The 26,199-nt window shown below is 34.8% G+C and overlaps 1 protein-coding gene across 2 annotated transcripts in view; it reads right to left on the minus strand.

The window, feature by feature from the left end:
- The window catches only part of LOC149897818 (terminal nucleotidyltransferase 4B-like), a 150,527-nt gene that overhangs the window by 112,108 nt on the left and 12,220 nt on the right, over positions 1 to 26,199 (minus strand). The window contains exons 3-10 of one of the 2 annotated variants that reach the window (XM_090116420.1): positions 23,792 to 23,931; positions 23,532 to 23,594; positions 21,416 to 21,703; positions 21,026 to 21,130; positions 20,129 to 20,356; positions 19,400 to 19,658; positions 17,790 to 18,975; positions 15,940 to 17,285 (exon numbers count right to left, since the gene is read on the minus strand). In XM_090116420.1, coding sequence (XP_089972546.1) covers positions 18,767 to 18,975; positions 19,400 to 19,658; positions 20,129 to 20,356; positions 21,026 to 21,130; positions 21,416 to 21,703; positions 23,532 to 23,594; positions 23,792 to 23,931 — 1,292 coding nt within the window. In that variant the 3' untranslated portion in view covers positions 15,940 to 17,285; positions 17,790 to 18,766. Of the gene's footprint in view, positions 1 to 13,111; positions 17,286 to 17,789; positions 18,976 to 19,399; positions 19,659 to 20,128; positions 20,357 to 21,025; positions 21,131 to 21,415; positions 21,704 to 23,531; positions 23,595 to 23,791; positions 23,932 to 26,199 lie in introns of those variants that run through there. The other variant, XM_090116419.1, reaches the window with a different exon arrangement.

Below are 26,199 nucleotides of genomic sequence, written 5' to 3' on the forward strand. Positions count from 1 at the left end.
ATTGTAACACAGGAAATTATGTAGTAAAATGTAAATTTATGCATTACTAGCGGATCCAAACAACTTGTTCTAAAAGGATTATGATTTAAGTTAAGGAATTGCTACAACCTTTGTCATTGATATTCCGTCCTATTGCTCGTTACTTGATAAAACACTGATACAATTCGAGATACTAACTTTTATTAGTGCGTTCAAACAAACAAACTTCCTAGTTTAAAAACATCAAAATATATATCAAAATTGGGTATGTAGAGACAAAACTCTATATCCATACTAATATCTGGAAGAGATCGCTAGTAAGCGATAAGGCCGCCTTATGTACCTACCTTATTAATCCTCTTTGTATAATTGTAAATATTACTTGGACTTACACTATTATATTAAATTGTTAGATAAATAAATAAATAAATTATAAATGCGAAAGTAACTCTGTCTGTCTGTCTGTTACTCAATCACGCCTTAACTACTGAACCAATTTGCTTGAAATTTGGTATAGAGATATTTTGATACCCGAGAAAGGACATAGGCTACTTTTTACCCCGGGACATAGGATAGGTTTTATCCCGGAAATCCCACGGGAACGGGATCTACGTGGGTTTTTCTTTGACTGCGCGGGTGAAGCCGCGGGTAGAAAACTAGTAATATGTATATAATATTATAACCCAATGTGTGAGTTAAAATGTTTTTAATTAAGATATAGCTCGAGCCAAAAAGTAAATTTTCCCAAAAACACCCAAAGCTTTTAAAGCCACTTCCGCATCAAACAACTTTTCACAAAACAAATTTTTCCCATTAGTGCTCAATTAATTGAAAAAGTTTTAATACAGCTTTATCATATAATTATGGTTTACGGAAATGGCTAGCTTTTTGTTTTTCTCAATTTATTGTTTTTTGTAGGTTTTGTTACTTATTTATTTTTAATCAAATGTCTAAGTCGTCATCAATCGTGTGATAACAAAAATCATTTGCAATTATATCTAATAATTAATAATTAATCTTCTAAAGCACAAAATAACCTTAGATTTATTGGCTTCACAGTAAACATTTTTCAGCTGCATAAAAACAGAAACAGCGTCTAAAAAAATAACAATAACAAAAGTAAAACATGAAGAAAGTCCGATTTACATGATGAATGACGCGTAGGCCAAACTTTTGACAGCTAATTCCTTTGCGAATTCCACTTTTCTTTAAATAATAAACAAAACAATATTTATAATGAAGTTCAACTATTTTACACACATTTATATTATTTTTGTTTTATCAAGGAAGTTGCGAATATACGAGATATCATTCTTTTCAAAATTGTATTGAATTTATAAACCCTTGTTATAAACCACGTAGAGATTATAAATTTTCAAGCATAGGTGATAGTACATGCATAGTAGCAATTTGTATGGACAAAACGCCTTGACAAACAGTACCTAATTAGTATAGGTATATTATTATTGATCCACTTTCAATACTGTTTATACTGTTCCGCTTTAAGTTTGTCAATACTGTTTCTAACATCTAATCTTATATCGATTAACTTGGACAATGTGGGATGCAAAATTGGGTCCAATTCTGAACTAAATCCAAACCACCTGCGAAGTAATCTCACGTTGGAACTAAGGTGCTTCTAAAAGTTTCGGTGTATTACCGACTAAGTAACATCATGTGGGAGTAGATACAATGTAGATTGTAGATAATTGCTTCTTCTTGGAATATTCGTTATGGGGTTTTACGTATAAATTCCAAGGTATTTTTTTTTTATTAGTAGAGCACATTATATTTGTGGAATATTTTTTCTTAATAAAACTACGACAGATATAGTTATGCAGTTCGAAATAGAGTCGACTAACGAATTATTTAAAGTAAAGTAGGTAGTAAGGTATTCAAAATACAAATTGTCAAAACTCCAAATGATCATAATGTAAGGCAGCTGTGTTTCTGATTACATCGTAAGTATTGATAATAAAGGCAAGGGTATCGAGGTTGGAACATTTTTTCATAAATGTTCGCGATAATATCAGAAATAGGCAGTCGGGTTCCGAAAATATTATTAAGAGAATTGTTTTCCTTATACATATATCTGTGCCTCCAGTGAATAAGGGAATAACTCAAAAACAGCACTTTTCAGGAGAGACAAAAAACTATATATCAATACTAAATCTTTATTAATTCAAAATTTTAAGCTTGTATGTGTAAGATATGATGTTAGACTATATTTTTACATATGAACACATATTGTAACAACCCCATAAATATACTTTTTTCGTGTTTTTTTGTAGTTGTGGCCTTATGAACGAGTACTTCATGGAATAACTCAATGTATTCACATAATTTTTTTTTTACTCTTTGCAATATAACGACTTATGCCCTTATGCACTATGTTCATAATCGCACAACACGACTTATATTATTGCCAGTTTTGGTTTTATAGAAATGATGCGACTTATTATGCTTGAAATTTGTGTACTTTATGACTCAATTGAGGCATTTTAATGGAAAAACTATGCACGTAGCTTGAAAAACGAATGAAATCAACGGGTTTTTTTATCGTTATTAGATAATAAAAACAAAACAACATTTAGGTATTTATGCATTTAACCCTAGAAGTCCAATCTACGTAAATTTGACGTATGAACTCTTTTATATTTACCATCGAATCACTGCAAAATCCAGAAGCAACTTATTAGCCGTCGAGACCTAGCAGTACATAGTTGGCTCATCCAGGTAAATTCCGCCATTTGGTTGTAAAGAGGATGTTGTGCGTCATTTTGATGTATAATTGGGCTTTTCGTAACTTTTAAGATTGTTTCAAATTTTAATTTTGTGATTTATTTGAATAATTTTTTTCCAAGTCACGTTTCACATGATATCTATAGTATTATAACTATAGATTGAGTATAAAATGGGATCCAGGCAACTTTTATACTAGGACGAAAAACCTTCAATTTTAGTAAATGACGATTATTGTCCTCCGCTGGATTTGGACTTCAAGCAAGGGGATTGGGTGGCTGGAGATGTTGTCCGGAGTAAAACCGAATATGTTATGGGGTTTTGTTACCCATGTATAATGAAAGTCGTAGATTGTAAAATAAACATTTAATCGATCTTTCGATAATACAGTACTATGTTGTTAATGCTATACAATGTTTCACCAGTCACCACAATGAGTCTAGTCTGTACAGGTTAGCAGGAGACAATCATTGAGTATTGGTATTAAATACGTATCAACTGCGTATTGCGTTTTGCGTATTAACTATTGTCCTAGTGAAAATTAATCGTCGAATCAATTTAAAATTCGATCAAGTGCGTTCCATTTCGGAACGCCACAGATAATAAAATATAGATAATAAAAGTGGCAACGCCACAATGTCATGGTGGTATACATTGAGGATACAAGCACTATAAAGAGATAAGAGAAGCCCGAAAACCATATTCCTGTATGTTCAGTTAATACAGGAAAAGTTATAGGTGGTCAGTGGCGATATTTTACGGCATGATATATAATTTTAACAATTTCTATATCATATAATATCAAAATAATGTAGATAAATAAAGAAAATACAATGAGCCGAAAAGATTTTATGAAAAAATTAAAGGTTAAATTGAAGGTGCCTTGGATGCAAATACGACTTGTTGCACGCACTTTAAAGAGACTCTACGTGACAATAGCCCATTTTTTTCAAAATATGTGGTACCAGAGTATCCATAAAATGTTTACGAAAATGCAGGACCAAAGAAGTATCGATATTGCGGATTTTTTTCCTATAAAAAAGGCAAATTACCAAAGCACAGTGGCTAAAACGCTATATGCGGAGAAAACAATATTCATAATTGTCAAGACTGGTTATAAATACTTTTTTTTATGCGACTATTATAGACTATAGTATTATCGTCTTGATTATTGTAGTTAGATAATTAAAAAAAAAGATTAAAAACGAGTTAGGTATTTTTTTAAAACTTACCCAATTATAAGAAGAAAATATAAGTTTAACATTTTTGTTGGCTTTTTTTAGATGATTCAATTATCGTTCTGTATTTATATAAACAAAGAGTATAATATCATTAAATGCACTTAATGTGTTAACTGTATTTTTAATATCTATTGCAAAAAATAGTTAATTTCCATAGAAATATATTAGTATCCCAAGTTAACTGATAAATACCTTTTTTTTAAATATAAAGATTTGTTGTTGCAGATTTATTGAAAAAACGATTTAAAAATAATAAGGAATAGTGGGTGTTGTTTCCGTGCAGTATTCAATTAATAGACCAATAGCAACACGGCATTAATGCCAAACTGTCTCATGTCGTCACTTGAACCAATGACACTAAAAGAGTTGTTCCTTTATGCTCATGTTAGAAAAATGACACAAATGCGTTTATACTAAAATAGTGTTAGGACTGATGTAACAAAATGAATTAAGTCGTTATTCAAAAAGTATAACTACACATACGTCTTTGTGTTCGTGGGTACTTTTGACTCGAGACGAATAGTTCCTTTGCGATTGCCTAAAATGATGGATAAGGTAACTTATACCGTTAATCACACCCTACTTATACCGTTTGGGTCATTCGAAAAAATGGGTTAGGACGCAGCTAGAGATATGACCTTTTGATATGTTGTGTATTTTGACGAGCTGAATCCAATGGTGCAATAAAAACCAAAGGGAATAACTCGTCTTACTCCCTTATTCACTGGAGGCACAGATATATTTGTATTGAATATTTAATTAATGTTATTGTTTATTCTACTCGTCATTTAATTAAGTGACGGTTTTTTCAAAACTAATGGCATTAGAAAGCACAAAGTAAGACATTAATCAAATTATGAAAACGTTAACATCCAAGAGAATGATTTCATTTTCAGTCTCAATTAAACAACATCCCATTTATTTATTATTCAGGCTTATAGTAGGTCGCTTTATTATTGTTATTCTCCAACATAATTACTCGAAGCAACTAATGAAACTTTGTACCAATGGCAAGTTCATTAGCTCATAACTGCGCAGTACTACGTCTTTGTTGTGAACTATGTAATAATAATTGCCTTCGCAGACGCCACGTGGGATGGACAATGTAACACTTCTTATGATTAACTTCTGACGCTAAAACAAAACAGAAAAAGGTTAAAAAAAATAAAAGATAGAATAAAACATAACATGACATAAACAAAAGGGGAATTACAGAATTAATAAAATGTAGAGCAAAAATAGTAATACTATAATAGGTAGAGTACAATTCAAATTTGAATTTTCCAATACCTTTTCTGTAATGAAAACGTGAGATATTTTAATATATACGATGTTTTCCTGCATGAAACCCGTCGGTGCGGCGGCTCCGAGCCGCACGCGTGACAGCATCATGAATATGGAAATAGGACCTGATTCTTTAAGTCACATATTAAAAAAGGATTTGTCAGATAACGCCCAGTACGATACAAAAATATCAATATAAGTTTTCTGTGAAAATGTGCAAATATAACAATAACGCTTACCTTCTGAACCTCTCCAAAATTCACTCACTTATATAGCAAAAAGGAAACGTTTAAAAAACGACTCTTACATAGCACACGTGCGGTTACGACGATGCGGATTATTTCGCACGCGGATACACGTTCGTCCCCGGCGGCGGTTGCCGTATGACTGAACGCTACGGCGTGTTTACGCTCCGCACGCATGCGCAATCTACCCTCATACAAGGTTAGATACAACAATTAAATCGCTCTAAAATCGTCTCTATGCGAGCGTCGTAGAGTCTAATCGCAGAGAGATTGATGTGTGAACCAGGGATCAAATAAAATTTGATATGGCACATAAAATTGGATGTGACAGTGCAGTTACTGAAATATAGTGAGTAAGCTCTTTTAAATTGAATGATAATAAGTTATAGTATTTAAATATTAAGTCGTCAAAAAATGAGACGGATCACGGAACTAAATGGAAAAAAAGTACAAAAAAGTAATTCTGACTCTACATTTAGTAGAGTTGAAATTAGATTATAAAATTTTACAGGTACAAATCGTTCACAACTAGTGATGCTGATGCTCTATATTTTCAACGGACTTACAACAGTACCTAGATGATATTTTTGGTAGAGTCGTTGTTAAATGAATAATCGCAAGCCTGTTTTTTTGCTCAGCAATGCAATGGTGAATTAAGAGCCTAAGACTAATCAAGTAACGTAATTACATAATTAGTTAAAAAAATAAAACAAAAAATGTTATGTAGAGTATGTTAAAAGTATGTATTATTTTGTCTCTTTTATAAATGACTCTATTATTGTTACAAGTAAGCATTTACACTAAAAAATATAAAATATATAAGAAAAAACCTATCAGATCATAATATCCTCTATTTTCGCATTTACAAGTAGGTACATACTTACAAATTTTGTTTATCAGCCTTCTAATACCTATCATTAATAAAAAATAAATCTACCTATAGATCACAATGAACAATAAGGTTTAAAATAGTGATGCAATAAAAATTTCTATTAACTCTAGTTCATATTACATGGTATTTCATAAACATTGAAATACTGAAAGATTTTCCTTAAAAATGCTGTTCAACAAGTAGAGCAGAAAACTAATTTGCCGCACCATGCACACCATATGAAGGCAATGACAGAACATATTATTCCATTACCTACTTCATAAATGATTTAAAATGCCACACCTATTTGTTCGTGATAATAATATTGTATGTACCGTTACGTTACAAAAAATCATTTAAAGAGCGGTCGCTTAAATTTAAGAAAAATCTTTCACTGCTTTTGGTGAAATTGAATAACAGTTACATTTCGTTCAGTGACTAAAAAATTAAACTGAAAATAAAATAGAAGCCGTGATACAATTAAGATTTAGATTTCGTCTGGCCAATGTAAAAGTTTTGAAAGAATGCAGATAAAAAATGCTGAATACATTATTTTAATACATTTTTATTAATTTATTAATTATATTACTTATTAACTACAAATTAATTTATTTATTTTATACCTGCTGGACGCAAATATAAAATAAAACAATTCACTTAATGTAGGTATTAAATAAATATGAATAGTAGGTAGGTATCTGCCACTATTGCTCTAGCTCATTTCGTTACATTAGGTACGCCATAACTCATCATGATGAAAGATGCCCAATCCAATATGTTGCAGTGGCCAGCCGCAATCAAAACAATGAAATTTTGGTAGATAAGATTAATATTAATCCTTCTACAATGCAGACATATGTTATATTATGTACCTTTTATTATCACATAGCAAGCGATATGTCGGCGCAACGACGATAAACGACTACCCTCAAACTACTAAATAATTATAACTAGCTAAAGTTTACTTTGATCTTTTTAAATAAGTGGTTGATTCATTAATCAACCACTAATGAAATAATTAAATTAACGAAATAATTAATGTTTGTTAAAACTGATGAAAATTCATTGTAAAAATTCGAGTGGCAACACTCAAACTAATTCTTGTGAGTCATGGTTCGCTTTAAATACGAGCGCCCGATGGCACAGAGCACATTCACTCGCCGGCCGTCGGAGCGTTCGGAGCTCTCTCTATAAATTCCACGTAGATTAAAAAGGCAGTAAAATACCTACGGGCGTTCTACTTCGAGTATGAGCGCCTGCCCTGATGATGTTGACGTCAGAATTGCTGACGTCACTCCTTTTAAAAATAGCCTTTAGGCCTCTTCACCCGACATCAGAAGTGGGATAGAATTCAAGCTCTCTCTTTTTAAATGTTAAACGTTTACGTAGTTTTGTAACGGCATACTGGCGTTTGTGTTTTTTCGTGCGTTGTGTAAAGTAAAAGTTTGTTACGTGGATTATTGTAACGGGAGTGTAGTTCATCGAAGGAATTGTGTGTGTTATCTGAGCTGCGCCTCTCTTTGTGATAAGCATAAATCTACGAGAACCTCCGAGAAATCTACGAGAACCTCCGAGAAATCTACGAGAACCTTCGAGAATCTGCCTATATCACAAATGAGTAGGTGTTGATCACATGATACGCGAACGGACTGTCTCTGTCATGTGGAGTGTTCAGTATTCTGAAAGGTCAGTGTGGCCGAGGCAGTGTGTTTTTGAAATCCTGAGATGAACTACCGTAGTGTTGTAATACGAGAAAAGGCGTACGAGGACGTACGATTGTCACTATGGCCGTGTTAGACTTAAAATCTACGAGAACCTTCGAGAACCTCCGAGAAATCTACGAGAACCTTCGAGACTCTCCGAGAACCTGTTACTAGACTGTCTGGTGCAGTCTGATACACAAATTCCTATAGCAGATTTCACTTGGTCGGTCCAGCGCATTGGTGACCTGCTTGGCATTGTTACAGACATTTACTACGAGGCTGGTGCAGAGCGCGCACCGCCTGTCAGTATGGCCGTGTCGGCGCAACGACGATAAACGACTACCCTCAAACTACTAAATAATTATAACTAGCTAAAGTTTACTTTGATCTTTTTAAATAAGTGGTTGATTCATTAATCAACCACTAATGAAATAATTAAATTAACGAAATAATTAATGTTTGTTAAAACTGATGAAAATTCATTGTAAAAATTCGAGTGGCAACACTCAAACTAATTCTTGTGAGTCATGGTTCGCTTTAAATACGAGCGCCCGATGGCACAGAGCACATTCACTCGCCGGCCGTCGGAGCGTTCGGAGCTCTCTCTATAAATTCCACGTAGATTAAAAAGGCAGTAAAATACCTACGGGCGTTCTACTTCGAGTATGAGCGCCTGCCCTGATGATGTTGACGTCAGAATTGCTGACGTCACTCCTTTTAAAAATAGCCTTTAGGCCTCTTCACCCGACAGATATAAACTTGAAAAGTATCGTTAAAAAAGTTAGTGACCCGTTCCGTCTCTATCAGATACAAGCTAGACGCAAAGTTTCTCACCCCTTACAGCTGTTCGACTTCGTAAGTTTAAAAGAAAATAGAAAATTGCCACTGGCATTGAAAAGGGTAATGAATAAATACAATTTAATATTTAAATATACATTGAACGTTTAGATAAAATTGGTTGTCTTAATACAATTTAGAATGTAGATTGATCATTGAAATTGAATTACAAAAATGTAGGTAGCTTTTGTAATGATAAACTGAAACAATATCAAGTATTTTTAATGCAATCTACGCGGTGCATGCCGGAGCGTAATGTCGGCGTTATAAAGGTTGTAAGTAGCTTTCTAATAATAAAATATAATCGATACATACAAATATTTCCTCTTTATAATGATTGTATTCATGTAAATAGATGTACATAGGAACCTTCGCCTATGCACAAAACAACGATTGAAGATCTGCCCCCCTAGTCAAGTGGCTATAATAGCTATGACAAAAAAATCACCCAAGTATAAGTAGAAATTTCTAGTAGTTACCATTATATAAGGATTTTCCCATATTATTAACTCAGGCCCCGGAATCACAGACACAATAGAAAATCTATTGTGTCGTGGCCCGATCGGGCCGTTCGGGGCTCAATGGGTTATTTCGTACTACATTATATAAGAAAATAATTTGGAAAATCCAAAAGTGCACGCCTCATAATTTTTTTTTTAATAAATATTTATTAATTATTATTTTTGTTTATTTAATAACAATTAAACCACATCGAATCAGACCCTGAAAAATGAAAGGGTTCTATTCCTGAGCATACTCAAGCGTAAGGGAAAAAAAAGACTCGATTAGTAAAGTATTTCGGTCGCTATCGTGTTAACAAGAAAAAGGATCCGCACATACAGACACACGGACGTCCAAGACAGAACTTTTTTAAACTGTTTTTTAACTAGTTTAAATAACAAAAATGACATCAAAAATATCATGAACGTTAAAAATAGTGTTTTTTCTTAATATGTGTGTGTATGTATTATCTTACAAGTGCAATGTATGATACATAAAGACATTTTAAGTTTGAAAAATCAGATGTTTTGCGCGAAGTGACAGTAGTACCCACCTCAACGCTTCGCTTATGAGGCGTGCAATTGATCAGTGTAAGAGGCATGAAATGCATTCGCAATAACAACAATTTTATCGTACCATAGTTTTTAACGTGATAACGGTTTTAAAATCGTTTTAGTCGGGTGACATGTTCAGAACAAACTTGTGTCACACCAAAACCTCACGAGCGCGATCGCAGGTATAACGAGAGAGAGACGGACCGATCTCCCGTCTCATCTCGAGCGCTGCCACCAATAAGACGTTATCACGTAAACATCTCGATCGTAAACCTACTTTACAAACAACCATTTTTTTTTTATGTAGAGTTTTACTTACTTACTATCGTTCAAAGATCGTTCATATTATGTAAAATCTCCCTCCATTAAGTAAGATTAGTCGACAGCACGCTCGCATCGACGACAAGCTTTTAACTACTGACTTAATTAGCCTTTAAGTAGATCATGCTGTGATCGAATTAGCATCCTAAGGGTACTCAAACAATGCACGTAATGCTAACTACATGCAGTACAAGTTTATTAGAGATTCTGTTTGTTTTAAAAGATTCTGATTAACAGGTAGGTTGAAAGTAGGTACATAGCCAATTAAAAGTAGGTAATTACTTAGTTATAACTTATGATGCTCAAAGAACGGAACACATGTAATCTTTATTCATGTTGACCTTAAAATGTGTCTTATGAATTAGAAACCTTACAAAGGATTTACCGGCCCTTCGTGTACCCACTTCGCCGAATTCACTATAAAGAAATTGTCAACTCTATACAGGGTGTAATTGTTAAGTGTGCACAGGCGTTTTTCCGTAAGTATTACAGATAACAAAAAACTTTAAACTGATATCGAAAGTAATTGTAAGATATTTTATAATGTGTTTGGCTGTGTTTTTTTTTTTGGCAATAAATTTCTTTTCTTTCTTTCTTTCTTTCTTTCAAAAGTACTTAACCTAATGAGTAAAATGGCCATAATAAATTTTTAAAAATAAATCGAGAAATACCAAAAAAATTATCTTTAAACCCTCCCATACATTAAGTATGAAATATGAATATCCTATATACATATTTTAATATGAAAGATTTTAGCTTTCTTTTTCTTTTTTGGTTTTCTGCTTTAACTAATTACTTCGCAAATTTGAAGTGGTTTGATTTTCCACGCTTTTTCCGGACATTTTCACGCATTTTCCAGATATTTTCCGGGGATTTTCCAGACATTTCCCACGGTTTTTCCGGAAATTTTCACGCATTTTCCGGATATTTTCCAGGGATTTTCCAGACAATTTCCACGGTTTTTCCGGAAATTTCCACGCATTTTCCGGACATTTTCACGCATTTTCCGGATATTTTCCAGGGATTTTCCAGACATTTTCCACGATTTTTCCGGAAATTTTCACGCATTTTCCGGATATTTTCCAGGCATTTTCCAGGGATTTTCCAGACATTTTCCACGATTTTTCCGGAAATTTCCACGCATTTTCCTGATATTTTCCAGACATTTCCCATGCATTTTCCGGACATTTTCACGCATTTTCCGGAAATTTCCAGGGATTTTCCAGACATTTTCCACGGTTTTTCCGGAAATTTTCACGCATTTTCCGGATATTTTCCAGGCATTTTCCAGGGATATTCCAGACATTTTCCACGGTTTTTCCGGAAATTTTCACGCATTTTCCGGACATTTTCCGGACATTTCCCATGCATTTTCCGGATATTTTACGGACATTTTCACGCATTTTCCGGATATTTTCCAGGGATTTTCCAGACATTTTCCACGGTTTTTCCGGAAATTTCCACGCATTTTCCGGATATTTTCCAGACATTTTCCAGACATTTCCCATGCATTTTCCGGACATTTTCACGCATTTTCCGGATATTTTCCAGGGACTTTCCAGACATTTTCCATGGTTTTTCCGGAAATTTTCACGCATTATCCGGATATTTTCCAGGCATTTTCCAGACATTTTCCACGGTTTTTCCGGAAAATGCGTGGAAATGTCCGGAAAAAAAGTGGAAAATGCCTGGAAAATCCCTGGAATATGCCTGGGTAATGCCCGGAAAATGCTCGGAAAATCCCCGGAAAATATCTGGAAAATGCGTGAAAATGTCCAGAAAAAGCGTGGAAAATCCCACTTCAAATTTGCGAAGTAATTAAAGCAGAAAACCAAAAAAAGAAAAAGAAAGCTAAAATCTTTCATATTAAGGGCCGATTTTTCAATGCTTGGATAAAACAATAACCGTCCAATAAAGTATTACACGATAATATTAAAATGTCACGTAAACTGTCAAATACGGGCAATTAGAATACGTTTTTAAAATGGTAGTTTTATACATTATTCGACGAATAAGTTTTAACCAAGGATTGAAAAATCAGCCCTAAATGTATATGGGGTATTCATATTTCATACTTAATGTATGGGAGGGTTTAAAGATAATTTTTTTGATATTTCTCGATTTATTTTTAAAAATTTATTACGGCCATTTTACTCATTATGTTAAGTACTTTCGATATCAGTTTAAAGTTTTTTGTTATCTGTAATACTTACGGAAAAATCGCCTGTGCACACTTAACGATTACACCCTGTATACTTACAGATTTATTATGTAGTGTAGCGTGTATGCTGAAGTTTTTCTAAATTTTGATGCATCATCACATCATATTATAATGTTCTTATTCTGTGATCGAATTGAACTATCAACTATATACCTACGGATTTATGTTTTATCCCACCGAACCATTTTACATGTGTCATTGTGGTTAGGTTAGGCCAAGGGTTAGGCAAATAAATATCACCCTTGTGTATCTTTAGCTTATTAATTAAAATAAATAGTTCATAACTCATAGGAATGAAAATCAATTCAGTTCTCATCGACGCGGACGTTCGTGTGAAAGTCACTAGCAATTATTAGGTGACACTTCTAATATATGGCTCACTTATAACGGCATTATCTCAATATAAAAATGATGGTACTTTTATTTATTCAATGCCATTAAAATCGGCTAAGTTACGATGCCCCTTTTCTTAACTTTTCATCATTTATTCATCTTTGAGATGTTTTGTTCGCAAGCTACTTGCTGAAGTTTTTGCTGTCTTTAAGCAGTCTAGGGTTTATACTTAGGAATAAGATACATATATTTAAGGCAAGGGATAAATAAAAAACAAAATTGCTTTTCCACTTCATACTCACTGTATGTCTTTATTAAATTTTTATATTTTTTTGTATTTTTTATAAATTTATTTAATTTAAAACGTTCTTTAATTCAAACTTTATATTAATATTAAATATTTGTATATCTCTAGTGTATTTACACACTATATACAAGCGTATGTACACTTAGCTATCCTTATGTACAAACGTTACATATTAACAACATACGAACACACATTCCGTTCCTTTTCATGTGATATACAAGGCCTACACTTCGCGCCACAAAAAAGTACCAACACAATTCATGACGGCCCGACACGCGCACACCGCTAGCTATAATTATTATATCATATATACCAGACCTTAAGCTATACATATAAGGCTATATCATTCCATCGTTTAAAAATTGTACTAAGCTGTAAAAATAACTTGTTTGATAAAAAATACAACCTTAATTCCCTTTATTACTTACACATTAATAAGCGCAGATTCTGTTTACATTTTAGAATAAGTATAACATTAGAGTCGCCCGATTTCTGTGGCAGGAAGTGCAACTTACGCGTACGGTAAATTTATTTGCACGGCTTACGTCTTTCTTATTATTCACTATCTTTACTTTAAACTTGAATATTATTAAATTTATTCCGATTATTTCATAATATAAGGCATAAGGAGCACTTAGCATTCTCAGTTACATTGGCAATCGAATAATCGAGAATAAAGAATAACATCAAGGAATTAATCTATGTCGTATCAAACCAAGCATAGCCCGTAACAATAATTTAACGTTACATACAATCATACAAAAATCTTGAAGAACACATCGGATATACATAGTCAACTTTTCGAGTCCATAGTTTTTTTTTGCTTTTTTTTTCAAGCGAGATGCGTTTCCGAATCAAAAGGAATGTATCTATTGTATTGTTTGATATGTTATTATGTTACACTATGAATAGCATCGTTTTCGATTATTGTATACGTTTATGAGAAAATATTGCAAGAGCATAGCTTATCCTTAGTAAAAATATGTTTTAAACATGGAGTGAATATTAGTACAAAATCTTCAATATTGTGTAAAATTACATCGCCGAGTTAATGTTTTCTTTCGATCACACATAATTATTGTAAAAGCAAGTAATTTATTGCTATTTTAATGTAAATTGGAATCTATGATCTAGTCTATGCAAAATAAAACCATTGGTCTATTGTCATTGAATCCACGTCTCTGATTGGTGGAATTTTACAACAAAGTCACGTGATTGGTTGAAACAAGTTGGACATCTGCAATCACGATTCCTATTGGTACATTACATCTATACCAAAATTGATTCAAAAGAAAACATTTTAAATCTATTTTCTTGTATATATTGCATTTTTTTTTTGTTATCAGAATTTCATCCTATTCCCTCTTACATCAAATTATTTAGAGACAAAAGGACAAAACATTGATGTTATTATACGTTATTAATTATAACTATTGTAATTTTTACGGACTTGTCTTTTAAAATGAACATATGTTGTGTTCTATGATTATATTTTACTTGTACGTGTAGTAAGTATAAATTTATAATATATTGACGAAAGCAGTTCATAAAACTACTAAAACTTATTAGTTTCTGTGTTAAAAATAAATGAAAATTGCCTGTTTTAATTTTGTCATTCAACATCTTAGCTGTCTTTACAAATTAAGATTTATAACATGGATTTTTTTTCACTTTTGTAAAATACAGAAGATCACTTCATTATAAAATTTGCATTATATTCATTCAATCTTCTCCGTCTAATTTTATGAATAAACCTTTTAGTGAAGTTTTATATACTTATAAAGATATTTATTTATTTATAGTTTTAACTATTTATGGAGATCATTCCTTTGAATAAAAGATTTTTCACAAAAAAGACAGAGTAAGAGAAACCTTTATCATTTTATACGATAGGTTTATTTGAAATACGAAATAATTCATTTCTCTTTTTGTTAGTAAGATTTTGACATTTGGCTTCTAGATGTTATGTCAAAATTCAACTAACTGAAAGAAAAACGAATCGTTTTGCAATATGTACGGAAACGGGACAAGTGTTTAAAATTGATAGTTCATAGACAAACATACAAAACAACTTATCATTACATTTATATCTACACAAAATATAAATCTATATATAAATTAAGTAATCACGTAGTAATTTCAAAATCACTAGAATCATCACGAATAAATTAACTACAAATTACAATATTTATATAATGATTCGTTTCGCAAAACGCTTTTTTTATTTATTATTAATATTGCTTTTTTTGGTGTTACAGTACTTAAGTCTTAGCATGTCCACGGCGGGTTAGCACGGGCCGAAGTCTAGGAAACCTACTTGTTATTATATCGAGAATGTCACACTAATAATAAATTGGAATTTCATAATGTTACCTCTGCTATTTCATTTAAGAAATACGATTCATATTTAGTTATTTACTTTAAATATTTATCGTTAAAACTGAGTATAAAATACCATTATCATGATTAGTGCCACAATCTTCGTTCGAGTTCAGAAACTTGTAACAATTTTTCATTAATTTCTGAACGCATACGTCTCTTTCTAACCCCGTACTAACCCAAATTTTCTAATTGATTTTTTTTTTCAATTTTTCCATTTTATAAAACCGATATCGTTATACCAATAATACGCCCTATATCTAGCAGCGCTAAGTTTGTTCAAAGCTAGTCCATGATTTCAACACAGTTACGACTTACCTAGGTTGCGTGCGTTTGGTGACTTTGGCCCAGGTGTAGGGCTTAAATAATATAATAATTTATACATTATTGCTATTCGAATATACATGTCAAGTTAATAGACATTTTTGATTTTTAAGAGTATTAAAAACATCATCTTGAGATATCTAGAATTTGGAAATTCACAAAAAGCGAAAGAGATTACCCGATCTCTAAATGTCTATTCTCGTAGTAATTTTTCAAAATCAAAGTCTTTTGTTGAAGTGATACTTCTTAAGACGTGTTGAGAGTAAAATTTCAAGGTCACCGTCACGTCATGGAATAAGGCGACGATTTTGGTATCTTTGAATCTCGCCAAAGAGGTTTCACTTGACTCGACACACACGTTTTATTTATACAAATCCACAAGTCTTCACTTCCCATTTTTATAGGAAAATATCTATCCTAAAATACAAACCCTAGACCTGCGCCTAAGTCCCACCATCGCACAAGTCTTATATACAATATACACATGCACGGCTCTAACTTGTCCACTAAACATTGGCAGTGTTGAGTCACCGGGAACCACTAATACTTTCCACTATGTTATTTGAAGAATTTTAAATTTATGAGGGAATAACATACTTGGTATCAATTATTAGGAAAAATGTACATAGGTTATTATCGCGTGGCACGTCTAAATGAGGCTAATTAGCCACATTTTACTTCAGTTGTCTCTTTTTCGCTCACGATAGTTGAATCATGCCATCTCACTTTGACGTCTAAATCGAGTGTGTTTGTGTGCCGTTTTAGAAGATCAATCAACAATGATTTTCATAGTTTTATTTGCAGCCTAGGCATATTCAATCGAAATATATTATAATATCTGCCTTAAACTTGAGTTATTAATCGGTAACTAACCCGATTTTAAAACACAATTTCTTTATGAAAAATGCTATAGTCCGTTACTTTTATCATGCACTTAGACTTGGGATCAGGTAATCGTGTGTATCAGTAAAATATCAGCTTATAAGTGAACCTTACGTCACAAACTGTATTTTTAGGACATAGTCGAGTCTCTAGATACATCTACACACAATACTAATATAAAAGAAATTCTAGCTTATTATTTTTATATAAAAGTTTTAAATACATATATATTAACTCTTTTGGGTTGCTAACTGTCTTTTTTTCTAGATGATCGATTAAAATTGTAAACTCATTTAACCGTATTTTCTTTCTTTTTATATCTCAACCATATTTCTACCAATCATCAATATAAAAAATACTGTAAGCAGACTGTTATCCCATCATAAATTCAGTAAAATCGATTGATATTCACATATATTTCGGTTAGCCCTTGATCAATTAAAGACATTAATTATCCCCAATCTTATTTTGTTTGATTTCAATGTGTTCCCGAACTAAATTTAGCATTTGAAATCACTTGAAACTTCATAATGTTTTCAAGTTTAAAATATGCATATTATACTCTGTCCATTATATTATTTGCTTTTTGACAGCTTCACGCCTATGAAGGATTGTATTGTCTATGTTAAAATGTCATACAAATAATTATCGTTCTTCATGGACAGGTCCCGCCCACTTAGTGATGTCTACACAGAATTATTCAATGATGGGTCGATAGATTATAATAATCGATAGAAATACTATGTAAAATTTATCCGATGCAGAAAAACTCTTCTATTATGTTATATAATTTAAACGTAAAGACAACCAAATTGTAAGATAGAAACCAATAAATAATAAAATATTAGTTTAGTTTAGTTTTAACATACAATGCATAGATATGTGGTTACATATCTTATTAGTACGTTTACGTTGTAATTATTATTTACGTACCTGATTCGATTTATGATAATATTTTTAATTTATAATTGAAATGGTATCACAATCGATAATCTTTTGAACATCACTTCTGATATCACCCGTCGAGCTGTCAAAAAGCAATTCTTATAGTGGACAGACTATAACAATCGATTGGGGCTGATACATGACGTCACACTAATATTTCTCAATATGCAATATTATGGTAACGTGTTTCACATCACGTCTAGTAAATTCACGTACCAATTTTGACTTCACGTCTTTAACAGGAGACGCATCTATGCATTACGCAGCATAGTTTTTGTGTGATTATTAACTTTAGGAGTGCGTGTGACATCAAAGTATAATATAAAACATCACACAGAGGCCTTTACATAGTGTGACGTCACATACCGCACATTATTTTACTAAGGGCATATAATTTTCGAGGAGAACGAGTGACTTGAAATCTATAATATAATATTTTTATATGTTTTATATGCGTCATAGCGTAGTCACGTACATCGTACTTGCGACATCGAGTTAATTGTCATTTAACGATATTCGACTTATTATTATTTATTATATCCATGCGTAATTTATTATATCCATACACTTCGACGTATATATCACATATTCTGCGACGGCGTCCTTTCTGGAGAGCACGGCACTTGTTGACGAGACATGTGTCTTTCAGCAGTGTGACGTCACGCGGCGCGACACTTGTGTGACGTCACACGCGCGCGAGGAGCTAGAGCACGTGTACCGTAACGGTGTCACATTACGAGTGACGGAAGTGCATGTATAACACGTTTCGCAGCGCTATAACGTCGGAGGCGTGAGGGACATGTGCACGCGCCCGCGGTGGTGTCATGTTGGTGTCGCAGCTCTCATGCACACGTCCCACGTAGGTGCTGTGTCACGCACGCACCTCACTCCACCCACGCGTCGTATCATTAATGCCGTGTCACGATGCGCGGCGTACGTGTCACATAGCCCACCGTGGCACTGCGTGACACGCACTTGTCCGATAGTGCCGTGTCACGCGCGCGTCCCGTGTCACTCATGGCGCCGCGTTCCGTGTCACGCGCGCGCCCCGTACCCACGTGTCACTTGCGGCGGCGGGGCGCGCGCGCGCGGCGCCCTCATCGCGGCTGCGCGAGCTGGCGCCGCTTCTTGTGGCCGCGGTCGGCGCGGTAGCGCGGCGGCGAGTGGCGGCGCTGCTTCGAGCTGAACGCGCGCCCGCACCGCTTGTGCTCGCCCGCGGTACCCGCCCCGCTCGAGCTGTTCGTGCCGCCCCCGCTCGAGCTGTTGTTGTTGTTGTTGTTGTTGTTGTAGCGCGCTTGCATCACACCTGCCGGTTTAACGGATAATGTCGTACATGCTCTGAATGTTCTAGAGTAACAAAATTAGATCTAATGTGTTGTGTGAAAAAACATTTATTTATTCATATGGATAAACACACAGGTACAATTACAAACATAATAATATTACATTATCATGACACATTTGGTTTTTAAATATAAATTGCACCTTCGACGTCTCACTGTGTACATAATATTAACAACAACTGCAAGAATTTGATACATATCAAAATGTTATGATTCAAGTCTGAATTATTCAACTCAATCATGTTTCATAGACATTCATTAGATAAATAGGAAGTTGTGTATAACACTTCATTAAATTTACAAATTTATTTCAATTTGTACTAATATGAATTTGTTCGCAAATTATTTTTGCAACAGTTTTTTTTAACATATGGCATAAAATCTCACCCGAGGGTATGTTATTGAAGTCGGAGTTGCTAGTAATATGATGTATGATGAGGCTCTGGTGCGCAGACACGCGGCGCGGCGTGGGCGACGAGCACTGCAGCGCGGACAGCGGCGGCGGGGACGTGCGTCGCGCATCACCCCCAACACCCCCAGCACCCCCCGCACCCCCCGCACCCCCCACACCCCCAACACCTCCAACACCCCCCACGTCCGTGCTCTCGCCCTCCACGTCCGCGCCCGCTGACCCGTCCGACCAGTCCTGTAACAGACATAAATATGTGCATAAGTTAATTAAGTTGAAATATATCAATTATCAAACAATAGTGTTGTTTCATCGTTAAAATACTTTGTGTTTTTTAAAAGTGATTGCAAATAATAATTGCATTTAATAACAGTCAACTTAATCTTTACCTTTATGTTTGAAGTTGTTTTATTTACTACACAAATAGACAACTTAATACCTTGTGGGCGGTAATTAAGAGTGGGTAGCATGTTGTGGATACGTGTAAACAGATTATTCAATTTACAACACACGTATCTTACATACACGCAATCCGACGGCCTTAGATTCACACCAAATTCAGCACATCGTGAATCAACAAGTTCGACGGCGCGGCTCGACTCCTCCGTGACAGAGCAGTTGCACACGCAGTTTACGAATGTCAGTGATGAGGCCGTAGCGGCCGCTCAGTACGCGTGCACGCGGTGGGTATAACGCCGTGCACTCACCGGCTCGCTGTCGCTGGGCTCGCGCGGCGCGGGCGGCGCGGCGGGCGGCGCGGGCGGCGCGGGCCGGTGCGGGAAGAAGTACGGCTCGAACGTGTCGCGCACCCAGCGGCGGTACTGCAGCACGTGGTCCGTCACGCGCACCACGCGCCCCAGCACGCTGTGCCGCAGCAGCAGCGCGCTGCCGCCCGCCACCGCCTGCTGCAGGATTATGTAGCCGTAGTCGAACGCCTGCAAACCAACGAGATACCCATCAATATTGTTCACTAAATCTGCTCCCATGTGAAGTTTAATCTTATATATAAAAATGAATCGCAAAATGTGTTGGTAAGCGCATAACTCGAGAATGGCTGAACCGATTTCGATAATTCTTTTTTTATTATATTCCTTGAAGTACGAGGATGGTTTTTATATAGAGAAAACGTAAATATGTACCACGGGCGAAGCCGGGGCGGACCGCTAGTATAGAAAAAATATAAAGTGTCAAACAGCACAAAAAAAATAACTTTAATTAATTCATTCGAAATAACAAAAAGACGTGTGTGTGGCACTCGGGGACTGCCGTGGTAAAGCTATTGCATGCTATGCCTTCAAGCCACACCTCCGTGCCCGTCGGAGTGGGAAGCGTGAGGTTTTTCGTTACTAAATTTCTGGATTCAGTCCCCGCGCTCAAGGCCCGCGATAGAAGCTATGCAATAGCTTAAAAAAATGCAGAAAAAAAAATACAGTCAACATTTCAAAGAATCAAAAGTGGGATAATAATCAATATTTTCACTGTATCACTGATTTTCAAAAAAATCAAATAAAAACGCTAAGAAAATGTATTTTAAATTTCATCATAAAAAAAAAGATTTTAATAGCAAACTCAGTTTTACAATAAATACATAACGTAATTCTCACCTGTTTAACCTGTATAGCGCCATAGCTAGACCGGCCGATGTCGTTGCCCGGCGTCAGCGGGTCCTCGATACATAGCAACGATGGCCGGTGACCGTCGTTCATCTCCTGCAAACGTGACAAAATATTTATATATCCATTATTAAATTCTTAAAAGCTGCAAACATAACATCCGGCTCGAAGGACCATTTAACAAAGGAATAGATTATGTTAAATACACAGACTGACTAGATATAGTTCCTTATAAGAAAAATAGTTGTGTGTTTTAATGAACTTTACTATTTTATGTACAAATGAAAAGGAAAAAGTTTTAGCACTAATAAGTGTCGTATGTGTAATTTAAATTGATTTTCTATGTAAATAAGATATATCATTTCACGTAAACAACATTACCTTCTGTATCTCATCCTTCGAAACATACGAGCCGCCATTCTTGACCCGTATCGCAGTCTTCACGTAGTTAAACTTTCTTCCATACAGTTCGAAGAACTCAATGAGCAGCACCCCCAGGTTATGTGGCTGTCTGAGCCGCTCTGGTCGAGGGTGCAGCTGCAGGAAACTGATGCACATGAGGATGAGGGAGTAGGAGGAGATGCCTCCCGTGAACACTTCGTTCAGATCGCGCTGGAGCAGGAACTGCTTCAACACCATGACTAGCCGCGAGAGCACGGGGTATTTTTCCTGTGGAAATTACAGGGGCTGTATTTTGGTGGTATTTTTTTATTACTTTTTTCCTATATTTTACGGGTATAAGAGTGCTTTTCCACCAAAGATGTGCTTTGATATCCACCAATCATATTCATCGATATAATATATAGCTTATAGCGTAATGCGTGCTATGAATGTGTGCAATGGATTCGTGCTGAGGTGTATCGATACTTCACATAGCTCGAGTTGCACATCTTACTCGCACCGCTACGTAGCATAGTAACGGTGGAAACGGTCACATAATTTCATTGCATAGGTCGTACATTTTACGTACCACAGCACAGCTCTGGGAAAAAGCACCCAGGATTTCTCGATAATAATCTACTTAAAGTGTATCTGAAAAATGCCTATAAGGTTTAAATACATTTATTCCCATTAAGACAATAAGTCACTTACATGAGAAACTTAATATATACCTATAAGATAGGCATCTTCGTAATTTACATCTTATCATCATGATGACGGACTACAGTATGATGAAGTAAATGAAGAAAGAAATAAGATTTGTCTTTTTAGTACGAGATCCGGCTGCAGGATCAGTGCGTTCATCGGTTTTTTGCTGAAAACCGATGAAAGCCGATTAAAGATGTTGAATATTTAAGGTTGAGTGTAAACATGCTTGCGGCCAAATTTTGACTGGCAACCTAGTCGATATATATTCTCCTAATTATAAATATACATAAAAATTCGGTTTTCAGCAAAAAACCGATGAACGCACTGATCCTGCGGTGGGATCTTAGACTATTAACTCATTCCAGTCTAAGAACATACCTTTAAAATGTTATCACTGTATTTAAACCTCAAAATTGCTAAAAATATCAAGCAATCAACATTCTTAGTCGTGTTTCCTTTATATACAGGGTGTCCCACTATTGGTATACTAAGCGCGAAGGAACTAGTAGTTTTGCATACACTGATCACGTAAAAAATACTTAAACAACAAAATTACGTCAAAATTTTTTTGCTAAATTTTTCCTGAAAATCCATGTTTTCTTCTCTAGCTTCGGGCAGCCGTCATATACCGCTTCTCTAATGTGAGCATTTTGTCTATGAAAACATAATCTTAAACGATAGCTCACGTGCTGGTGGCAAAGTTGGGCGGGTTGCTTGTCATGGGTGTACCCATAGACTTTTAAGAAATCGTCTATTTGAAAAAAAAATCGGTCTGGAATTTTTTAAGTATTTTTTACGTACTCAGCGTATGCAAATCTATAACCTCCTTTGAGCTTAGTATACCAACAGTGGGACACCCTGTATAAATACTTCTAACGTCAGAGACGGAAGCACATGTTTTATGTTTGTCTGTCCGTACGTCTGGAGCGTGATTCACGCCCTCAGACGGTTATTGGAGTGATGTAATGTTCCGATTGTATTTACTCGCTTACACAATCTTGATAAAGCGCCTGCTATGCCAAGGTCGAGCGGTCGAGGATTTCGACTACTGTCTCTCATAATTATTTATGATACTATAACGTCATTGAAGAAAGAGAGAAATTCCATAGTACTTTCTCTTTTACATTTTTCGAAATACATTTTCTATACGAAAAGTTCTTTTGTTGGTCTTAAGACTGATAAACTTCTTATCTTTTTACACAGTAAGAGGAAAGGATTAGATGAACGTTTACAATGAAGAATATTGACCAATTTTGTTTATAACGTGAAATTAGCAAGATATCGTACTCGACCCGACTTCGGCTCCAAAATTAAATGTTACTAAAGAAGTCACGCTTATTCATTTTTATCACTAAGATAATATTATAATAGATATTACAGATATATTCAGATATAGATAACAACCTACCTTATACTGTTTTATGAGCTCGGCGCTTTTGACTCCGCTGCTCATATTGAATGAGATGTCGACCTGAAAATATTTACAAAATCATTAATGTACATAATAAAATCTTCAAATATTGAAGAAAGTAGAGGTAGAAAATGTATTATTTTTTGCATGAAAAAAGAAACAAATCTTCATATATGTATAATAGAAAACAGAAAAATCGCTTTAGAAGTTTGTACCTATGGTATATAGGTCAGTACTCATTTACAGTAAGCACTTACCTTAACATCAGAGTACTTGTCGGTCATCTTGACGATGGGCACGGTGGCCTTCTCCAGCACTTTGATGCTCTCCTTCTCCGCGATGTCCTGGTTCACCAGCTCGCGCTCCAGCGTCCACAGCGGCAGCTTCTCCCATTGACCTGTATACGGAATCGGGATAAATTATTGTATCTACTATTTAAATTTCTATGAAAATGAGATGTTTCTCCGAAGGAAAAATAGCCCATGTGTCTAAAATTTTATTTATCTTTTGACCCAAAAACCATACCATAAACTCGTTCTGTTGCGCTGTGTAAGATAGAAAAACAATAAATAAATAAATTTCAAGTTATGGGACATATTGGTAAAAAAAATTTCGTGTATAAAATTCTGACCCGATCAGATGTTTCGTAATTAAAAATCAATAATTTATGCATAAATTCACTAATTATACCACTCTTTTGCTTTAAAATAGGATAAGAAAACACATACAACTTAAAATACTTAATTAAAATGGCACGTCTTTACGTAATATTCATAACTATTCTGCTTTCAAATATGATAGCAGAGCGTAATTGACCAATATTTCATTAACATAGAACAATATAGTCCAGATACAAACATGTCCTCTTGGCTAAGGTCGGCTGACCTTAGCTGTTTAGGTCTCAAGAGAAGCTAAACAACTGCATAGGAAGTACAAAACGTATTATGTATGAGTAACTCATATACATTATGCCTATTATGAAATTTACCTTGGACCTGATAAAATTAAATTTTACTCAAATAGTACCTAATTCTGCCTATTTCAGTAAAACTACTACAACTACTAATACGTCAAAAGCGGTCTTTCTCGTTGTAACAACTCTTTCATTGTTTTAGGCAATTAATTCTTTTAAACTAAGCTCCAAAATTGTTTGCAATCCATCGGGACCCATAATTCACCAATGTCGCTCACAGTATACACCTCAATCAATGCGACAGTCGACTGTTGTACATTTGGAGCTAAAACGTTTACAGAAGAGAGCTTAATAAATGCTATTATCGAACATTAAACCAATCCAGCAACTGTAAAACAAACAAACCTTTTCAATACAATAAACAAAGTTCCTTATACGGCTACAGTCCAACCAGTCCAACACGAAGATCAATAGGCCGAATCACTTGACACAAGAGGCCTGCCACAAAAGGACGCACAATCGTGACTCAGATCATACTTCCTCATTCGCACCACCTCCATTCATGTTGTCATGAATGGTTGTACGATCGATTGATACTGTGATGGAATTGAATAACGCTTGTATGGAGATTATCTGCCATTCATGTGAACGGAGGAGATATTTTCCTTATTGCGAAAAGGGCGTTTTTTATATTATGGATACAGTTGGTCCTTCGAGAGGTTCAAACTGTTCTATTGTATTCATTTGAAAGCTTTCACATAGTTTATCTCAAAATTGAATGACGGATAGCGCAACAATACCAATAATAATTACAACATTATAATTATATGAATTTGCTTTTATCAATGTGTATTGTGTACTTCAGTAGAAAATATAATAAAAAAATACACGTGCTGTATACAATAAATAAAAATTTATCTAAATTATAGGACTAATTCGGTTATGGATAAGATTAAGATAACTAAATTATTATTATATGCAAAGGATTACTTTTCGTCTTCATCGTCATCATGTTCTCTTTATATTTATATGCTGACCTATCAATAATCAATATCAATTGTATCAAAAACGCTATCTATCTAAATGCCACATTTTATCAAAACCCATCCCACACAAACATCCACATATTTGAACTAATTCTCAATGCAACTATACTTCATGTCAGCTATGGTAATCAACATCAATCATACAAGTCACCGATATAATATTTGCCCTCAATGAATCCCTAATTAGTAGATCATCATATGATCAATCAATGACGTGTACATATAACCGAGGTGTAAGACATCGCACGGATATAAATAGCTGGGAACTAATGCCGCCGCTATGTTGATATGCTCTTGTAAATGCGTGTGACGTCACGGAGCGCCGAGACAAGCGGGTAGGCGCTAACACTAGGCGTAAATCTTCAGAACGCACTTTGTATTGTAAAGTCGCCGCTCACCCCGGCTTCGCATGGCTAGAACTAAGACTAAACTAAAAACTCCTATAAAAAACATGAAAATTTTTAGTTAATATTGCAGGTGAAAGAATTTTCGGAATCGGCTAGTGATTTATGAATGTAGACAATGACACAAAAATATTAATTGATAACTGTAGGGTAGATGTAGAATAGTTGTTCTACGAGCAAATATCCGTTTGAAATAATATAAAAAGTATAAATTGAATGTTTTTCAATGACGACTAAACTGACATGATGATCACAGGAAGCACCTTTGATAAAATGATAAACGTTCAGCAACGTAACGTTAA

Source organism: Colias eurytheme, chromosome 25 (genome assembly GCF_061535395.1).
Source record: "Colias eurytheme isolate Ceu_HAF_F1 chromosome 25, ilColEury1 Martin Lab GWU primary, whole genome shotgun sequence".
NCBI classification, from domain to species: Eukaryota; Metazoa; Arthropoda; class Insecta; order Lepidoptera; family Pieridae; genus Colias; species Colias eurytheme.